The following is a 20,623-nucleotide window of genomic DNA, read 5'->3' on the forward strand; positions in this document are numbered from 1 at the left end:
TATTAAACGCGTATAAATTTGTGTTAGCCGCAGAAAAAAATATCAAAAGTTTAAATATGATATTTAAAGCATAAAAAGGGAAGACTCGGATAACTGGCACTTGGCGCAATTTTTTCCCTCGGAAGGATTTTTTTGACGCCAAGAGGGAAATGATGTGAAAAGATGTTTTACGAAATTTCCCTCTTGAGCCCGATACAGGGGAGAAACCCATGCTAGGCTAAATACAGTAACGCATTTGCGTTAAAAAAGGTAAACAATGCACATAGAACTAACTCCCAACATTATTACATAACTCCAACATTAACTCCAATATTATATAGCTCCAACATTATTACAGTTTACACTTCTCTTTTTAATTCTGACCATTAATTTCTACAATTATCCACAGTAATAGTTAAATATGTTTAAAAATATGCTCTTCATATAAATGCAGTAAAGATCATGCAAATGGAATATTTATCACGCAAGTAACGTTAAAAATTTTAAAAGATCAAATATACATGAATTTACTATTTAAAAAAAAATAAAACTTTCATTTCACACATTACATTTTATGTTGATGAACTAAACCGATCGCTATAGATTTATTTTTGCTCTTTATATTAAAATAACCTTATGTCAGCATTTTATATAGAATAAATTAATTTATGTAAATTATCCATTCACGTTATATTACAAATAAAATAAATTGGATAGATCAGTTAAATATTAAATTAAATGTATTATTTTTAAATTAAAAATTATGTTAGATTTAAGCTAAAAATATATCAAACTAAAACACTGGTAACGTACAGGAATAAAGGTTTAGTGGTAGACAGAAGAAAATGCAGAAATAAATATTAATAACTTCTTAAATTGAAGAAATTACAAATATTCTTAAGTTACAGAAATAAAAATTTTAATATAAATAAAAAATAGTAATTCAAATATGCAAATATCAATAGATTGAAATAGATAAAAATTTAATTGAAAAAATACTTGCTTTTGCAGGTGATTCCTTTTGAAGTGTTACACACAGAACACCGAACCAAAATAATGTAGGTTCAGAGTTCATGGGGTTTTGCGACTACGTCATTTCGTGAAAAATCGATTCCCAGTTAATATTTGATATTTCGTAGAAAAATTTGTTTGATCAAAATTACTAACATTCTTTTGAATTTATTAGCACGGAAACAGAATTTTTTCCCCTTCGTCTTAAAATACGAAAATAGTTTTCATGTAGGTAAACAAAGAAATGTAATCCTGAATTGCATAACTGCAGGGAAACAAGATTTCTAACAATATATTTCAGGAATATATTTCGGTTATGTATTTGTTGCAAATATGGTGATGCAAAAATTTCAATATTTATATTCATTGCCATTAAAAACTAACATGAGTAACAACACAGCAGAAAAATCTATGAAGATAAATCTTATTCAAAGATTTGATGATATAAATTTAATTAACTTTTACAGTCAAAAGTCGTTAATTCGGACACCCATAATCCGGAATGATCTGTAATCCGGACCTCAAAGCTACAAACTTTCTGCGCATGCGTAAACGTGACGCATGCGCACAGGCGTTTACGAGAGCGCGTAAGACTCTTACGGCTGCGAATATGTTTGTGCGCATGCGCGTTTAATGTGTAACGAAGTAATATGCTAAGCTAAAGTTATCTAATTCAGTTAATGTTGCAGATTGCGTTGTTCCTTAATCTTCGAATTGGATCTGGCTTATTATTTTTTGCAGACTGTTAGAGCAATTTTATAAAAGTAAGCTTGAACTTTCGATTATGTCAAATTGAATTTCCGATATATATTTACTACAAAGCGAAAGTATGTTTTGAAATCCGAAATCTGTTTATCAATTTCACGCTGCTCTGCGGCAGAGGGGGGGGCAGAAACGTCATTATTAGATTATGATAGATTAGAAAGATTATGTCAAATAGAATTTCCGATATATATTTACTAATATGTAATTTGTATCTACAAAGCGAAAGTATGTTTTGAAATCCGAAATCTTTATCAATTTCACACCGCGGATTGGAAGTTGATCTGTCAGCACTATCCTTATCTTCAGGGCAGATGTTTTTATTGTATTTGGTTTATAATTCCGTACTAAGTGTAGTATTTCATCTCGATATACTCCGTCTTTGATATGATTTAAATCAAGTTCCTCTTCATTATAATTCGCTTCTGATAGTGAAGAAAGTGACCCAGGGGTTATTGAAAACGAAAACATTTCGATTGACAAATTAGTCGGTATTCTCAACACAGCAATTATAGGACTTGAACAGCGGAACTTTGTAACTAAACAAGAAATTATGTCTGTTTAATAGAATTAAAGAGAAAGTATTATCACATGAAACGACGCAACTTGCATTGAAGGAAATGTTTAATAAAGTAAACAAATAAATATTAAGCTTTTTCTTTTTGTAAATTTTGATACCCTTTAGATCATAATTGTTCTTTATTTCATAAATTACGGTTTCATATTTTTAATTTTGTAATTTCTGCATGCCATCTTACGAGATTTAAACTGATGATCTATAATCCGGAAAAATCGATAATCCGGAATCGCCGAAGTCCCGACGAGTCCGGATTAATGACTTTTGACTGTATTTGTTTATCTCTGAAAGAATTTTGCTCAAGTTTTGTATAATAGTTTAAATTTTTTATTGATACATCGAACTCCCCAAAATCCTCTATGTAAAGAAATCAGTGAAATATACTTGACTTAGAAAAGTAGCAGGATATTGTTTCTTTAATATTTTACATTAACTTATTAGCATTTCAAAGTCTTATAAGCATTTTTTTTCAATATAAACTTGATTAGGAGGGATTAAAAAATTGTTTGTATGATACAGAGTGCTTGTCAGCGAGATACCAGTAAAAATGTTGCACACTGGTAGTTCGTCTTGGAGTTTGACTAATGGATTTCCGCCATCTTAAGCAAATAACCTGCAAATGCTTTTCTCATTCTAAATAATTCGTGTTAGGAGTACAATTAATTTATTTTAGAAATTAATTCCTGTTTGTTAAGGCTAGATAAATAAACACCCATATACTTAAATATTAAGTAAATAATTTTAAAAATGTGCCCATGCGAATGATAAGTTAGAAAAAGACCATATGTTATCTACTTTGTTATACTTATGATTAATTTATAAGTTCATCAAGTTATTTAGAAAATAATTTATAAGGTAATTAAATGGCAACGGGGAGTGCAGTATTAATATTATTTAAATAATTATGAATTAATTTGGTAATACTTAGTTATTTAATTTTTAAATCATTAAAATTACTATTAAGTAATTTTATTTTCTAAAATGTTTTTAGTATAGCGAAAATAGCGTATGGTTTATGGCAACTTGAAGCCCGTCTCCGGTAAATAATTATGATTTTAATAGTATTTAGATGTCTAATAGATTTTAATAGTCTAATAAATAATAATATTTTGGTCTAATAAAATAATTAAATAGCGAATGATCATACGGAACAACAAACAGCATATGAGCGTATGCACCACGTCTGCTGACAAAGTTACGTGATTAGCATGACGATTCATCTGCAAAGTCACATGACAGCCAAAGCAAAGTATTTACATATAGAAAAAATATCCCTTCGCTTTTCCCTTTCTCCCTAGCGTAGTGAAGATCTAAACTAGCAACCTAAACTATCCTCCCACTTTATGGCATGTATCGCCCAAGTTGGCGAACGCGATTTCAGGAAGTTCGCTAAATGCCGGTTATCTGAGTATCCTCCATAAAAATTATAAAGAAACATTAAACACATATAAATTAGAGTTAGCTGGCAAAAAATAATATCAAACAGTGAAACATATTTAAAGGATAAAAATTAGACTTACCAGGAATAGACATAATATTAATGAGTTAAACATGGTAAAGCATATAAATTAAAGTATATATAGCAATATTCAAGATTAGCAATATGTCATATATCTTGTTAAATTTGTATAGCCATGAAAAGGGCCTTTTTTTTTTTTTACAAAAAACTGTGTTAAGGAAATTGCCAGAGATTTTATGTCACTGGAAAGCAATCCTTGATGGCAGCCAGAATTTCTATGAATGGATCCTTATTGTTGTTAATAACATTATTGTTTCATGCCGAAATAAATATTCGAGAAAATGATCTGCTAGGTTTTCCTTATGAAGACCACTTTTCTGCAGTTTAACTTTCAGAGGTCTCCAGTTGGACTCGATAGACTGAGTATGTGCGCCAGTTGCCGGATTAATAAAATGGGTTGAATGATTTATGGTCTGGTGCACATAATACCCATTGTTGGCTAAAGATGCATAGGCCCGCTATTCATCAGTAATGATTGTGGTTCCCTTAGCCACGTGCTTTGTTATTAGTGGTATCAGGGTCGCCGCAGATCTATTGTTTTCTGGACATATTTCTAGCCGAAAATCCTTCGTTTCTCTTTGAAACATTCCAATTATCCACGTCCCTTCAACGACCCTTCCAACGTTGTACTTTCTTTTGCCTATTTTTGTTTCGTCGATTTCAACCACGCAGCCGACACCGGCAATTTTCAATGAATGCATTGCACGTAGCCAGCGTGTCAGAAACCAGTCCGCGACAGTAAGAATACCAATCGCTCACTGTTTCCGACGAAGTTACTTTGTTGTCAATGCTGCTCTGTGAAACAGCATTTTCATAGCTTTCTCCCTGAGAAAAAATATACGTTAATATTATTACTTTCTCAGGAGAAAGTTTGGTTTTGGCGAACCAAGTGCCTTTTGCCTGAGACACTTGCTCATCTTTACCAGAGGTGTTAAAACGTCGGCAGCGAAACATATCTAATCCAACTCTCTTTTTGCATAATTTCATATTATGCCCTTCAGAACATGTTTTTGATAAAGGCAGTAATCCTTCAGAAACACACCATTGCAGACACGTATCCCTGTCTCCGACAACTTCCTTAACTAAAAGAAAATAATTCCATCTATTCCTTGCTAGAATCGGTAGTGACAAAATCGGATGAAATTACACTTGGAAAGGCAATTGCGATGCTACAAACTGAAAATCGTTAATAGCAATGAAAGGACTGGACATTATGTTCCCATAGATCCCTTAACTCCGTATTCCCTCTGGCTTGCAGTATGCCATTTCCTGTTCTAATGTAAAACAGTCTGTTAAGGAATTTCTGCGAAATACTTTGATCGTAATTGACTGTTCATTAGCTATTTTGGTGATACATACATGTCTTCTCCATTTAAAACAGAACCGGATCATATTTGCAGATCCCCCTCAAGAAGCTATATTTTGTGAGTACGGGTGTGGCAATCCCAAGGTACCCTAACCCTTCAGGGGATCATCTTCTTGGTGAGATGTGTGTCACGATCCTGGAGCCCCAGTGATCTATCCTCTTTTCCGTCTCCTCTCCTCTTGGCTGGAACTTTTTCCCTTTCCTTCTCCCTCGTGGTTTCTCTCTACAGAGTTTGGGGCTCATCACGAGAGACTGGAGCAGCCCTTGTTTCTAGTTTTCGAGTGGCGAGAAAACTGCCCACGTGTTTGCTGTGCGTGGAGACCCGTGTTGCTGGAAAGGCGGGTCCTGGTAGTTGAGAGGCGAGGTACTGTCCCCAACACACTGCTTTGGCCTCTGCTTTAGCTAAACGGGAGGCACCTTAGTCGTTCTCACGGGTGTCAATTGGCTGGTCACTAGTCCTTGTGTCAGTGGCTTGGGTCAAGCTCTCGGGAGTACCTGCTTTCGGGAAAGCCGACTGTTGGGCTTCAGATTGCGTATTGGTCCGGCTAGCCCTAACACAGGAATCTGTGTTCCCTTGTTGGGCTCCGTGGTGGGCAGGGCCGTAGGACCCGAATCTTATATTTTTCAATCATGTCTTCCTTATTTATTTTAAAAAAACCTGAATCAAGCGACACGAATAAAGATATTGAAAACATTGACAAATCTGTGAGCAAGAAAATTTGTACTGATGCAAATGCCAAAGTAACAACTGAATGTCCTTGCTTTGTTGTTGTTTCCAGTGCCTCTGAAGAATTTAAAAAGATGTCTGCTTTTCTGATAAACAAATATATCCATTCTTGCATAGGTGAACCAAAGAACATAAAGCGTCTCTGTTCTGGAGACCTGCTTATAGGTACTGTCACGCCAACCCAATCTGCTTCCCTTTTGTCACAAAACAAACTTGGAAATGTAGCTATAACTGTGTCAGCGCATAAAACTCTGAATTTTTGTAGAGGTGTGATCATGGAAATCGACCTTCTGTGTGTTTCAGAAGAAGAGTTCGTTTCCGAGTTAGCTGACGAAAAAGTATGTGATGTAAGGTGGATCAAGATGCGTAAGGAAGGTCAGTTGACTGACACGAAACACGTGATCCTGACCTTCAAATCGCCTGATCTGCCGAAAAATATTAAGGCTGGATATCTAAATTGTTTGTAAGGCCTTATATTCCAAACCCCATGGGATGCTTCCAGTGGCAGCGTTTTGGCCATTCGAAGATGTTCTGTCGTGGGACCCTGACGTGCACTCGGTGTTCGTCGGTTGGCCACGACAGCGATAATTCCAGTGCTGCAGCACTGTGTATTAATTGCAGGGGCGACCATGCAGCATTTTCCCGTTCCTGTCCAAAATGGAAATTAGAAAAGGAAGTTCAGACCATAAAAGTTTCTAGGAATATTTCATATGCTGAAGCCAGGAGACAAGTTCAAAGCACACAGCCTCATTCAAAAAAATCATATGCCAGCGCCGTTAAATCAACACACACTATAGCCACCCAAACTTCCATAAGTACAGAGACTCAACCAAAAAAAACCCAGCAACCTGCAAACAAGAAAAAAGAAAATACAACACACATCGTACAAACTAAAGAAATAGCTATTCAAAGCAAACCAAAACATGTCCCTCCAAAACCAATTAACAGAAATAGAAGTCCCAGCAATAGTTCTGTAAATGAAACTATTTCTGTATCTGCAGATTCAGACAGTATTGAAGTGGAAGACGGTCTGGAAGTTCCCGAACATCTGCTTCCGTGCAAAACTGAAAAGGAACACAGAAAGAACAAACATCAATCATAATGGCCACCCTCGTCTCCTGGAATTGTCGCGGTTTCCACCGCAATTTCCTTGACTTCAAAGCTATGATCAATGCTTATCATCCTGTGTGCATCGCAATACAAGAGACGAATCTGAAACCAGATCAACATGCAAAACTTCGGAGGTTTTCTTTCGTCGGAAGGATAGATCACCTTGCAGGTGAGCGTGCCAGTGGTGGTGTATGCCTCCTCACCTCACTAGACTATACCTCAAGTTCCTTTCCTTTGACGACTTCTCTCGTTTCAGTCGTTTCTCTTTATTTGCCTCCTAATGAGCACATTGATCAGCAAGATTTAAATGATCTTTTAGAGCAGCTGCTTGAGCCTTTCATCATAATAGGAGATTTTAACGGCCATAGTCCGCTCTGGGGTAATAAAGATACAAATTGTCGAGGAAGACAATTAGAGCAGATGATCGAAGATCATAGCCTTTGTCTCCTGAATAATAGGCAGGATACTTACTTCCATGAGCCTTCAAGGACATTCCACGCTCTCAACCTTGCCATCTGTTCACCATCTGTGCTGTCATTTTGCACTTTTAGTGTGGGAATTGATCTTTATAACAGCGATCACTATCCCATTTTTATATCTCTTGCACGAAGAGGAGCAAACCCCATGTCGAGATCCCCTCGATTCATACTCGATAGGGCAGCCTGGGAACTCTTCTCTTCCATTGCAGAGCTCACAGATGAAATGGTAGAAGATGCGCATATCGATGATGCTGTTGAAGCTGTTACTAATACTATTATTGAGGCAGCTATGCTTTCCATTCCTAGAACATCAGGAAAAATACTGAAATATACGAAAACCTGGTGGAATCGCGATTGTCATCAAGCACTGAAAAAACAGAAAAAAGCATGGGGTATTTTTCGTAGATATCCTACTCTGCGAAACCTCATTACATTTTAAAAGAGCCAAAGCAAATGCACGAAAAGTAAGGAGGCAGAGCCAAAGGAATTTCTGGATTTCATATGTGTCGTCAATAACCTCCTCCACGCCTAGTAAGCTGGTTTGGGAAACAGTTCGAAAAGCATGTGGAATCTATAAAGACCACTCACTTTCCTTTTTGGAAAAAGGTGGTCGAGTGAATAGCTCTATAGAAGAAATTCATTGTATATACGGACTCCTACAGTGCATTGAAAGCTTTAGAATCCTTTTCTAGCACTGAGAATCCTGTGATGTGGATGTTCTCAAGTTGAATATTAAATTGACATGTGGTGGATTTGAACTTCTGTACTGCTGGATTCCCGGACATACAGGAATAAAGGGCAATGAGCTGGCGGACATCGCAGCGAAATCTGCTGTTGAAATGTCCGGCCGCCTCATCCCTTTTAAAGATATCCGTTGTGTCATAAAAAAGAAGATCCGAAAGAAATGGCAGCAACTTTTGGACCTTCAACTTCACAACAAGTTGAGAAGGGTGAAGCCTAAAATAGAGCATTGGGATACTACTAGCAATCGCAGGGAACAAGTTCTTTTAACTCGCCTTAGAATTGGTCACACTAGTTGTGGCGTCTGGATCTGATGCTGTTCTTGCTTCTGGATTGGAGATGGGTTGGTTCTTTGAGGCTTGGGTTTAGGAAGTCCAGGATTATTTTTATGTCCGGAAACAATAGATGAGAAGAGGGGATCCGTGCTGCTGAGAGGAGCAGGAGTGGGAGCAGGTACAAATTTTGTAATCCCGGCACCTTGTCTAAAAGTTGGGGGTTTTTTGCTTTTATTTTTATTGCTTGGATGGCGTTGACAGTGGAGCCAGTTACTGGCATGGCTGCCAAGGCAATTCGCACAAGTGTTTGGTTGTTCTGGGTCCTTAGTACACTGTGCTGCGTAATGCGGCCCAGCGCATTTAAGACATTTGATAGGTAGAGTGCATACAGCTGAGCTGTGAAAAAAGCCCTGACAGCGCCAGCACTGGCTTGGGCCTTTTCTTCCGATATGCTTTTCGATGTTTATGTCCAAACCCATTATTGTTGTCTCCTCAAAAATATCAAAAGCATTTAATGAGGGATTTAGTTGTACTAAGAAAAGAGGCATGGGGTGCCGGGTTTTGTGTTTCTTAAACTGAGTAACACTCAGAACACTATATCCAATATAAGTTAATTCTTGGGCTATTTTTTCCGTCTTGGCAGTAATAAGAAGGCCCCTAATTACTGCTTTGATCGGTCTGTCTTGCTTAAGATTGAAAGATTTATATTGGGCACCGTGCATATTTAAAATAGATGCGACGGTGCGATAATCATTTTCTTCTTGTACTGCAATTCTCAGATATTTGCCTTTCATTTGGCACTGGGCCGATGGGACGGCATTTTGAATTACAGTAACAAGAAATTCGAAGTCTTTTGGGTCGACGAAGAAGTAAGGAATTCTTCGCGACCGGGTGGGGGTGGGGGAAGTACTACTCTCTCCTTGCTCCTCTGACTCGGCGTTGTGATTCAACTGCTGCTGCAGGATTAGTTTCAGCTTGGGGGGGGTCGTTCTCTTCGCGCTCGCTCCAAAAGGGGGGGAGGCTTCGAGAAGCGACCGGTTCTGGCTGGTTCAGCTGCTGTTTTCCTGTGTCTTTAGAGATTAAATGGTGGGGTGGCTCAGAAAATCCTTCGCTATCGGTGATTCTAAGTTTTTCAGATTTTGGATTTGTGAGACTTTCTCTTTTGTTAAGGTTTAGGTTTTGAATTTTTTGGCTAGTAGAATTTATGATTTTATCGGTTTGCAATCTAGCTGGTGCTAAAATATTTTTCTTATCAGAATTTTGAATTGAATTAGGTTTTGATTTTTTTGGTGAGTTATTTTTGCTGGTTTCCGAATTAATTGTTTGAGATTTTTGCCTATGATCATAAGTAGGTCTATCCAAGGAATCAGTTTTAGATTTTTTGACAACTGCAAGAATTTTGCTAATACATTCCTCCTCTGTAGGAGGAATGCTGAAAAGTGGCAATTGTAAGTGTTTGGCAAGAGAGGTGAGGGAGGTTAATACGACCTGAGATTCCTGCTGCACTTGCTTCATGTCGAAGTTAGTCAGTGGAGTAGCTCTCTTGCTTCTGGCCAGAGTTTGTTCTAAATCCGTAAATCTTGCTTTTAGCTGGTAAAGTTGTTTCAGCTCTATGAGGAGGGTGTCAGGATCTGGAACCGGAACGATTTCGGGATCCGGAACAGGAGTACTGCTAATAGGCTCAGGAAAGGTTGAAGATGTAGATGAAATTGATGAAAGATGAGGTGATGAAGTATCCATTGCGGTATGAACTGGGGTGCCGGCCATTGCTTCCGGCTTCGGTGGGTTAACATCATTGGGTTGGGAGCTCATGACGAGATGTCTTTCGCCCACGGTGGTTGCCCTGCGAATGCTTGACTTCGGTGATCGGACGAGAACCGGTACTTTCAGCATGGTATGGCCGTTGACGCTTACAAATAGCAAAATAAACAATATGTAAGTAACCCAAAATTCGAAGTTTTAGAGTATTACTTCATTTTGTGCACCTCTGTCATATACTTTTATTAATAAGAGGGGTTTTATTCGTCATAAGTACTTCCCATTGGAAAAGAGATTCCCCTCCCCCCAAGGGAAGAACAAGTAAAAAAAATCAATAAATCAGAAATTTAAAAAAATGTGGCTCATAACTATAATCCACAATATCAGTAATATGAAATTGTAATAACAATAATTTGTATATATATGTATTATAATGAACCTTTTCTCTCCAAGATAGGCTGTATTAGAACGTTTCTCATTGGATGGAAATGAAAAGAATGAAATTCAATAAATATGCTGCATCTAATGTGCATTTTTTGGATTTTCGTTCATTCGCAGACTCTTAAAAATGCCTCCTCGAGCATCTGGGAAAGCTGTAAAAAAGGCCGGAAAGGCACAGAAAGCTGTCCGAGCTGGTGACAAGAAAAAGAGGAAGAAGCGCAGGAAGGAATCTTTCACTATTTACATCTACAAAGTTTTGAAACAAGTTCACCCCGACACTGGCATCTCGAATAAGGCTATGTCTATCATGAATTCATTCGTTAATGACATCTTCGAAAGAATTGCAGCTGAATCTTCTCGCTTAGCTCATTACAATAAGAGGAGTACTATCACTAGCCAAGAAATACAAACTGCAGTACGTCTATTGTTGCCTGGTGAACTGGCAAAACATGCTGTTTCGGAAGGAACCAAAGCTGTCACCAAGTACACCAGCTCTAAGTAAATTTTCAAAGCTTTACCCATCAAAAAAGGCCCTTTTCAGGGCCAGAATATGATAAAGGTTAGCTGTTACCTGCTTATCCTCAAATCACTCATTGTTCAATTTATCACTCATTTATTCATTATATTTTAATTGTACAATTTATAATTTCATATTGGCGTTTTTAAAATTAATTAACACTCTTTGCAAAAGAAATTGATCATATATATTTCAGCTCTACAAGTCATCATCTTTATCCTCATTGCTCTGCATCCAATTTCTTATCTTCGAAATGAGGATCTAATACACACACGATAGCTGAATAAGGAAAAATTGTAGTTTAGCACATCCAGAGGTTAGTTGTTTAAAGTCCCAGCTCACTTATATACACACTGCTTTCCGGAAATCAGCCTTAATACATTTCAATGCAGGTGGTTTTTCATAAGTTTGCTATTTATCAAAATGTATGCATATCAGTGTTGTAGTTTTCAGGTGTACGTATCACGAATTGTTTCACTAGCTCAGTCACAGCCTTTCTCCGAGTAACTGGAACGAAAACATTCAACGGTATGCAAAGCATAGCAAGTGCTGGCGGGACAGGAAACTGGCTAGCCTGCCCAGACGGGACAGTGGTTAGCGAAGCTAAAGGCCCGGGTTCGAACCCCAAAGGGGGGCAGGAAGGAAGGAAGGTAGGGGCGGGGTGGAGATATCGTCTGGATGAAATTTCTTCTACGCAAATAAATCATATTTTTTTAATTAAAAAATTTAATTAAATATTATTAAAAATTCAGATTTCTCCGGTTTAAATTTAATAAACTGATGCATCACAAAATGCTATCTTTCTGTCATTGCTTTGCTTTCATAAATCCTCGCATGTATCTCAAATGGTTTGACCACAGCCTTTCTCCGAATCTATCAAAAGAAGACATTCAACAAAGCCAAGATATAAGGAACATTTCATTCTCTTCGTGGCCACATTTATAATTTATGGACTTATTTTTCACATTTGCCGCATTAGAAAATACAGTCGTTTCTACAGTTTCAGAACTTATCATTTCCTTTGTTGCCACATTTATAATTTATGGACTTGATTGTCGCATTAGAAAATACATTCGTTTCCTCATCAACTTCAAAACTTTTCATTCCCTTCGTTATCGCATTAGAAAATACAGTCGTTTCCTCAGTTTTTCATTGATTGTACAATTTAATACAAATGTGACATTTCTGATACAACAGTCACTGTCAACTTCAGTTTTTCATTAAAAAAACCATATTTAAACATATTTATTGATTAAAAATACATATTTTGACAACATACAAATAGGTGACATTTCATACCACAAATCCGATATCTTATCCAATGTCACAGAACATCAATCAATAACAATTTCAAGAAATTGTGTAATATTCACTAAATACTGCACGCCTTCTGGGAAATGTGAGATGATTCCATCTGCATTAAATGAGCTTTTGAGTAAATTATTCAAATATTCTAATTATTACTCAAATTAGAACTGATAATGATCTCATTACTGAATCGTGCTGCTGAATCCGCTGAGATCATGCATGTAATATGATTAATAAGACTATTCAGTTTTTCATATGTTTCATATTTTCAGTAATGCAGTTTTCATAGCAGTAATGCAGTCAACTACACTAATGCAGTTTGCAAAGAGAAATATTTAAAGATAAGAACTAAACTTTAGAAGATAAACACTAAACAGTAGTGAAAAACAGTAGTAACAACAAATTCACTGAAGGTCTGTGAGAACATTTATCTTTCAACATGCATACCTTCAAGCACTGATGCACTAATACAGTTTGCAAAGAGATTATCCATATCCATAACATTTATCTTTCAAGATGCATACCAAGCATTTCAAAATTACAGTTTTATCTTTCAACATGCATAACTTCAAAGACATTAAACAGTAACAAATAAATACACAATTTTTCATATACACAGCAAAGTATTCACATGTGCATACATAGTAAAGTATTCAGGGTTTTCATATACATCATAAATACAAAGTATACAAATAAATATGACATCAAATAAATATTTTTAACATCAAAAAATATTTGATCAAATGAAATACACATATGCAGTAAAGTATTCACATGAAGATGCACTATATTAAGAGGAAGACTTCACCAAGCATTTAGAATTATGGGATATTATTTTTTCTAAAACAATTAATATTATAAACAATAAACATTTACACAACAGGAAAGAAAAAAATTACAAGACATTTCATACGAAAAACCTGGTTAAGGAAAATATAAACAATGAACACTAAGAAGGAAAAAATTGTTTGGCAAATTGCTTTCATCATAAAAGTATTCATATTACTTATAGATAGCTATTAATATTCATATTACTTTTACAAATCAAAAATATAATCTTGAATGAACTTACCTTCCAATAAAAACTATATTCTTTAGTTCAATATCCTACATTTGGGGGAATTAAAATATCAAACATCACATTTACCATCAAACATGCACCATCTTGCTACACTTGTCTGACCTGATCTGACCACTTTATGAGCTGAGGGGTCATTTCAGCACAATGGCATTGTTTTGAAGAATGAATTCTATTGGATCTCCACCACCCTCAAATAGATATTGGGGGTTTGTTTGCATTTCAATAGCTATTTATAGACAGTGTAAGTAGCAACAGTTTTATTTCCTCACTAAATGGCAACAGTGAGTGATGATTGCAGTGCATTCCTGCAATGTGTTTTGATTCTGTGTTATATTATGTGTGACTTAATTTAGTGTAGAAATAAAATGTATAAAACTTTTTCGTTTTCTCTTTTTTTTCTTCAACATTTATGTAACTAAGTATTTTCAATGAATGACAGCCATACCTATATCAACCTACTTGAATAGTTATTTATGTTTACAGAATTTAAATATATATATATGCAGATCTGCTGCAGCATAGCATTTCTTCTAATCAGTAGGGGTATTGCTTGTCTGAAAAGTTATTGTTTTAACATTTCTTAAATTGGCTATTGCAATGACAGGATTATTTCAAATTTATGAATTATTAATTTCAGTATCTGATCTTTGTGAACATTTAGTTCTAAATTACTTACTTTGCGTCTTTACTGATAATTTTTCAGCAGCTAAATGCGCGAAAATACTAGGCGTGTGTGATATGAATTTAAGAACTACCAAGTTCGGTCAATTAATTAGTGTACACATACATCAGAAACTTAACAATATTTATTCAATGAATACTACTTCACTGTTTCGCAAAATACAGTTCAATAAATTAACTAAGAAATAAAATTGAGAGATTTCGTATAAACGAATTCTGTCAAACTACCTCAGTGCAAAGCAAAAACTATAGGCAATTGAAGAAGATTGCATTATGTTTTCTTTTCTACAGCTCAATAATTGTTAAAAATGTCAAGAAATCAACTACGTTTTCGGTATGTACAGCACTTGCAGCTTCTTTAGGGATTTGGTTGTAACCGACAAGGGTTTGAAGTGGCCGAGATGTACGGGTGCCAGTGAGGAGTTCCCCTGACTGGCTAATAGGTAGATTTCTCTTCGGGTAGCTTGGATGCAACCTGGATAGAACGCTCAATTGGAATAAAGTAGTTCTTAACTTCTCTTTTGGTTCCCAATATATTCATTCTTGTGCAGATTTTTCTACAGCACTTGTGCTTATCTATTCGGGCGAAGAAATGTTGAATTACCGTGTATGCATGTGCATGTACCGTGTACCTTTTATACATTCATATATTTAATTCTTCTTATTTTTTTTACAGTAAATTTATCTACAATCAAGAGCATATTTTGAATTTTTTTTCGTATACACAACTAGTTACTCACTCTACTTGTGTACTCACAGTAGGAGTGCATATATACAGTGAAACTATATGTCAGAAGTTTGTATAATGAAGCATTTTGCCAGTTGAAAGAGAAGGAATGAACAGTAAATTTATCACCAGATATGTCTCTTCACGTTTCTCTCATCCATTTATGAGAATAAGAAGTATTCTTGATTAATGTTTAATATACATAAGATAATTTTAATAAGAATAATATTCTGAAATTATGAATATTTGGTCATAAAATGCTTTTGCTCAGTACAGGTAATTTGATATAACAGGTTTAAATAATGTAGAGAAGAAACAAGAGGAATGACAATTGATGTGTCAACGATGAGTACGTAACAAATATTGCGAGGCTACGATTCTATTCGGATTCAAAACTCGGGATCTGATTGGCCAGACATAATAAGTACAGAGTTGATAAAAATGTCTGTCCAGGACCGTCGGTAGTCAATATTTCGTATACCCCACAAATAATATCACCATGTCTGGTCGTGGAAAAGGTGGCAAAGTTAAGGGGAAGAGCAAGACTCGGGTCCAGTCGTGGTCTTCAGTTTCCTGTAGGTCGTATCCATCGTCTTCTGCGAAAGGGAAATTATGCAGAAAGAGTTGGTGCTGGAGCTCCAGTGTATCTTGCTGCAGTTTTAGAATACTGGGCAGCTGAGGTTCTTGAGTTGGCCGGTAATGCTGCTAGAGATAACAAGAAGACCAGAATAATTCCAAGACATCACCGTGTCCAGAAGGGTGGAATTTTTTTGCCTTATTCCTATTATTTGGGTGGCGAGGAAAGTGAAGCCAGTTACTGGCATAACTACCAAGGCAGTTTGCACAAGTATTTGGCTCGTGTGGGTCCTTAGTGCACTGAGCCGCAAAGTGCGGTCCAGAGCATTTCAGGCACTTGATGGGCAGTGTACAGACGGCTGAGCTATGAAAAAAGCCCTGGCAGCGCCAGCACTGGCTCGGTCCTTTGCTTCCAATGTGTTTTTCAACACTAATATCAAGACCCATCATTCTGGTTTCTTCAAATATATCGAATGCGTTGACTGAAGGATTTAGTTGTATTAGGAATAAAGGAATAGGGTGCCGGTTTTTATGCTTCCGGAACTGAGTAACACTCAAAACGCTGTATTAGATATAGGATAACTCTTGCATTATTTTGTCTGTATTGGAGGTATTAGGGAGTCCCCAAATTACTGCTTTGATCGGATGATCCTGTTTTAAGTTAAAGGACTTGTATTGTGCACCGTGCGTTGTCAGAATATTCGCAATGGTGCGGTAATCATTTTCTGTTTGCACAGATATTCTTAAATACCTTCCTTTCATTTGGCATTGTGCTGTGGGAACTGCGTTTTGAACCACAGTAACAAGAAATTTGAAATCCTTCGGGTCAACGAAGAAATAAGGAATTCTTCGTGACTGGGGGGGGGGGATCGCTACTCTCTGCTTTCTCCTCTGAATCGTGATTCAGAACTTGCTCTGCGTCAGCAGGGAAAGCATTTTCATCCTGGGGGGGGCGCTCGCTCCAGAATGGGGGCAGGCTTTGAGAGATGACCGGTTCTGACTGTGAAGATGCTTGATTCCCGCGCCTTTTGTGACAAGATGGCGGGGAGGCTCGATAAAACCTTCGTTATCTGCTTTTCTTAATTTCTTTGATTTAGGATTTACTAAGCTTTCTCGCTTATTGAGGTTTAAATTTTGGATCTTTTTGCTAGTTAAATTGATTACTTTTTCAGTTTGTAGTTTGGCAGGTGTTAAGATTGGTTTTTGAGAATTTTGCAATTTTGATTTTTTCGAAGAGTTATTTTTGGTAGAATCGCTAACCAAATTTTTTTGGTTGATTATTTTGCCTATGGTCAAATCAGTTTTTGATTTTTGCACGACTGAGAGAATTTTGCTAATGCATTCCTCCTCTGTAGGGGGAATACTGAAGAGAGGTAACTGAAGACGTTTGGCAAGCGTGGTAAGAGAGTGTAAAATTACCTGGCTGTCATGCTGTACTACTTTCAAGTCAAAGCTGGCCAGAGGAGTAGTTCGCTTGGCTCTTGCGAGAGTCTGTTCAAGATCAGTAAAGCGCGCCTTCAGTTGGTAGAGCTGCTTCAATTCCATAAGTAGAGTATCTGGGGAGTACTGGAACCAGAATCAGGAACAGGAACAATTGAAGAAGATGATGAAAGTGTCGAGAGCGGAGGATGTGGCGATGTATCCATTGCACTCGGGACGGAAATGCCGATCCTTGCTTCCGGCTTCTCGGAGGTCACTTCGTTCGGTGAGGAGCTCATGTTAGACACGACTGTCACCCATGGAGGTCACCCTGCGAAATCTCCATGTTTGGTCATGACCAAAGATATGGGTTCTTCTCTTGCTTTACCAAGATATATATATATATATTTTATACTCTTATGCCGGGCCGTCTCTGTTAAGCTTGCGAGGTTGCCGGCTCTCTGACTAAGTATCCCAGTAGGGCACAAGATGTTGAACGGTCTGACCGGGGAGTGAGAAGGCGTTGGAAATGAGAAAAAGGGGGTGACCAGCATCACAAGAAGAAAGAAAGCCGCGGGCATGGAGAGGCTAAGTATAAGTTGGTGTCTGGTGTGTTGTTTCATGATGGATGGGTGATTAAAATAAGAGAATAAGTCTGAGAATATTATTATTAAAATCAGATATGGTAACATATTACATACAATACAAATACAAGACACATAAAGAGATTCAAATGATAAAATAACATATATATGTAAGATAAAAATGTATGAATCAGAATAACTAAAAACATTAATTCTTCCTCTTTATTCTAAAATCGTAATAACTTCTCTGCATTGCGTCATTTCTAGATCACTCTATGGGCCGCGCAACTCTGATGACGTAATAATTAAGAACTGAAACTGACCTTGTAAACCAAAACTTTTCTCTTCACGTACTTCCATCTTTCATAACTACGCACTTCAGCTTTGCTCTTTACTCTGCTAAGATATAATTTCGCTGGCTTGCTTGCTATCCCAACAATATCAAAAATGTAAATCTTCTGTGGAAAGGCACGACTAGAGTGCCAAGTGATTGTGGCCACAAATATCAATTGGAAATAAAAATGGAATTAAAATCGCTTCTACTGCCAAGTTTTATTTACGAAGTCAACACATTAGCTTACGACGCAGTCAGATTACTTCTTCTTCAATATGGATCTAATCACGCATCTACAGCGCATCGATAGTGTTCCGTCTTTTCCTTTTCCTTTGATTTTATTATGACATATACACTATATACGGGAAAATCCGTGAAATCGAACTATGTAGTGAAATTATCATCATGGGTGAGGTGAGCCGCGTAAGGTCTGATGCAACTGTCCTCTCTGAGTGGAATATAATCAAAAACTTTGAAATGACGTAAAAAGTCGCATTGTATGGCTTTGTCTAAAAAGTTCTTGTTCATTTTATGGAGGTATTTTTCAACACGTATCCAGTTTAAGATCTTTGTGAAGAGTGTCGTTTGACACATAAAAATGTGCATTTGTAGTAAGTCTCATAAACTTATTTTGTAGAATTTGCAGTTTATAAAGGTCTTTAGTTGTAGCAGTAGCCCAAGCAGGGGATGCACAGGAAAAAATTGACCTAATAAATAAAGGCCGTATAAAAACGTCTCTTACGGGAAAGATCCAATTTAGAGTATTTACCCAGTAGGGGTGCAAGATTGTTCGTTACTGTGTGAGCTTTTGCTTCTGACTTTAATAATATGGTCTTTTCATTTAAATTGCTTATTCAGGACAACACCGAGGTAAGTAGCTTTTTTAACTTCAGGTACAATAATATTGAAAATTTTAAGTTTTCTTCTAGGAGGTCCCACCATCTTGGGATCACTATATGTAGATGATTTACAGATTAGCTGTCGAGGAGCAGACATGAGATACATAGAGAGGCAATTGCAGATGGCTCTGAATAAGATCCAAGAATGGTCAGACAAACAGGGATTTACTTTTTCGAAACAGAAAACTGTGTGCGTACACTTTTGTAGGAAGCGAGGTCTCCATCCTGAACCTGAGTTATATCTAAATGGTACAATTATTCCAGTTGCGCCCGAAGTAAAATTTTTAGGAGTGACGTTCGACCGAAATTTGACCTTCCTTTCTCATGTTTTAAACCTGAGAAAGAAGTGTCTAAAAACACTAAATATTTTAAAAGTGTTGGCGAACACCTCCTGGGGTGCAGAGCGTTGCTCTATGCTTCGCATTTACAGAGCGCTTATCCGCTCTAGACTGGACTATGGCTCAGTTGTTTATGGATCCGCTCGGTCATCTGTTTTGTTAAAACTGGATCCTGTTCACCATCAAGGTCTGCGGATTTGTTCAGGAGCTTTCAAGACTTCTCCTGTACAGAGCCTATATGTTGACTCTAACGAACCATCACTTTATCTGAGGCGTGAGCAATTGTCCCTTTTGCAATATTTTAATATTCTATCCCAACCTGAACATCCCAATAAGCTGTGCTTACTCGATAATGAGTGTAACACATCATATGAAACACGTCCATCCTGTGTTCCTACTTTTCCTTTAAGAGTTCTCCCTGTCATTGAGGAACTTTCCCTCTCTGACATGTGCCCTCAAGCAGTACAGAATTTTGAAATTCCACCTTGGGAAAATGCACGTGTCCAGCTTCTCGATATTTTCAAACATCACGTAAAGGCGAGCACTAACGAGATCGTTTACAGACAACTCTTCGCTGAGCACAGGCACAAATATAGCAGTTATCATGCGATATACACAGATGGATCAAAGTCAAATGATCATGTCGGGATGGCTTTTGTATTTCAAGATTACATTGAGGGCCGATGTCTGCACCATGCTCTCTTAGTCCTAACATCTGAACTAACTGCAATATATTATGGTCTTTTGTACATCTCAAAGCTCTGCTACAAAAAGTTCATAGTTTATACAGACTCGTATAGTGCTCTTAAATCCTTGGAAGCTTTCCCCAACACGCAGAATCCTGTGGTAGTGGATGTTCTCAAAATTCATAGAAATTTAACAATTCGAGGATATGAAGTCCTGTACTGCTGGGTACCTGGACATGCAGGAATAAAGGGAAATGAGCTTGCAGACATCGCAGCCAAATATGCTGTTGAACCGTCCACTCGCCTTATTCCTTTTAGAGACATCTGCTGTGTAATCAAGGGAAAGATGCGGAAAAAATGGCAGCAAATTTGGGATGTTGAGCATCACAACAAGTTGAGAAACGTCAAGCCTAGAATTGAACATGGCTGAACATGGAATTGAATTTTGCTGGAAATCGTGAGGAGGAAGTTCTTTTGACTCGCCTCAGAATAGGTCACACTAGAGTCACTAATAACTATCTTCTCAAAGCTGAAAATGAGCCTGTTTGTTTTAATTGCAATGTTTGTTTATCTGTTCGTCATATTTTAATTGAGTGTCCATGTTTTAATAGTCTTCGCCAGAAATATTTTAATAGCTGTGACTTACCTCTCAACCGTTTAATCGGAAGAGAGGTCAATTCTAATTTATTTTATTATTTAAAAGAGATTGGCTTTTATTACCAAATGTA

At 37.1% G+C, this 20,623-nt stretch overlaps 1 protein-coding gene and 1 pseudogene across 1 annotated transcript; both read left to right on the top strand.

The window, feature by feature from the left end:
• The first annotated feature begins 9,548 nt into the window (after positions 1 to 9,548).
• On the top strand, positions 9,549 to 14,030 carry LOC146994415 (histone H2B-like). The gene has a single exon (XM_085827287.1). It carries the CDS (start codon positions 10,873 to 10,875, stop codon positions 11,245 to 11,247), a length of 375 nt encoding a protein of 124 aa, XP_085683413.1. The 5' UTR covers positions 9,549 to 10,872; the 3' UTR covers positions 11,248 to 14,030.
• Positions 14,031 to 15,423: 1,393 nt separating this feature from the next.
• On the top strand, positions 15,424 to 16,443 carry LOC118205277 (histone H2A-like; annotated as a pseudogene).
• Positions 16,444 to 20,623: the final 4,180 nt, after the last annotated feature.

The sequence above is a fragment of the Stegodyphus dumicola genome, chromosome 11, assembly GCF_044657685.1.
Source record: "Stegodyphus dumicola isolate Sdum_Otavi_A_Nest chromosome 11, ASM4465768v1".
Classification (NCBI taxonomy): Eukaryota; Metazoa; Arthropoda; class Arachnida; order Araneae; family Eresidae; genus Stegodyphus; species Stegodyphus dumicola.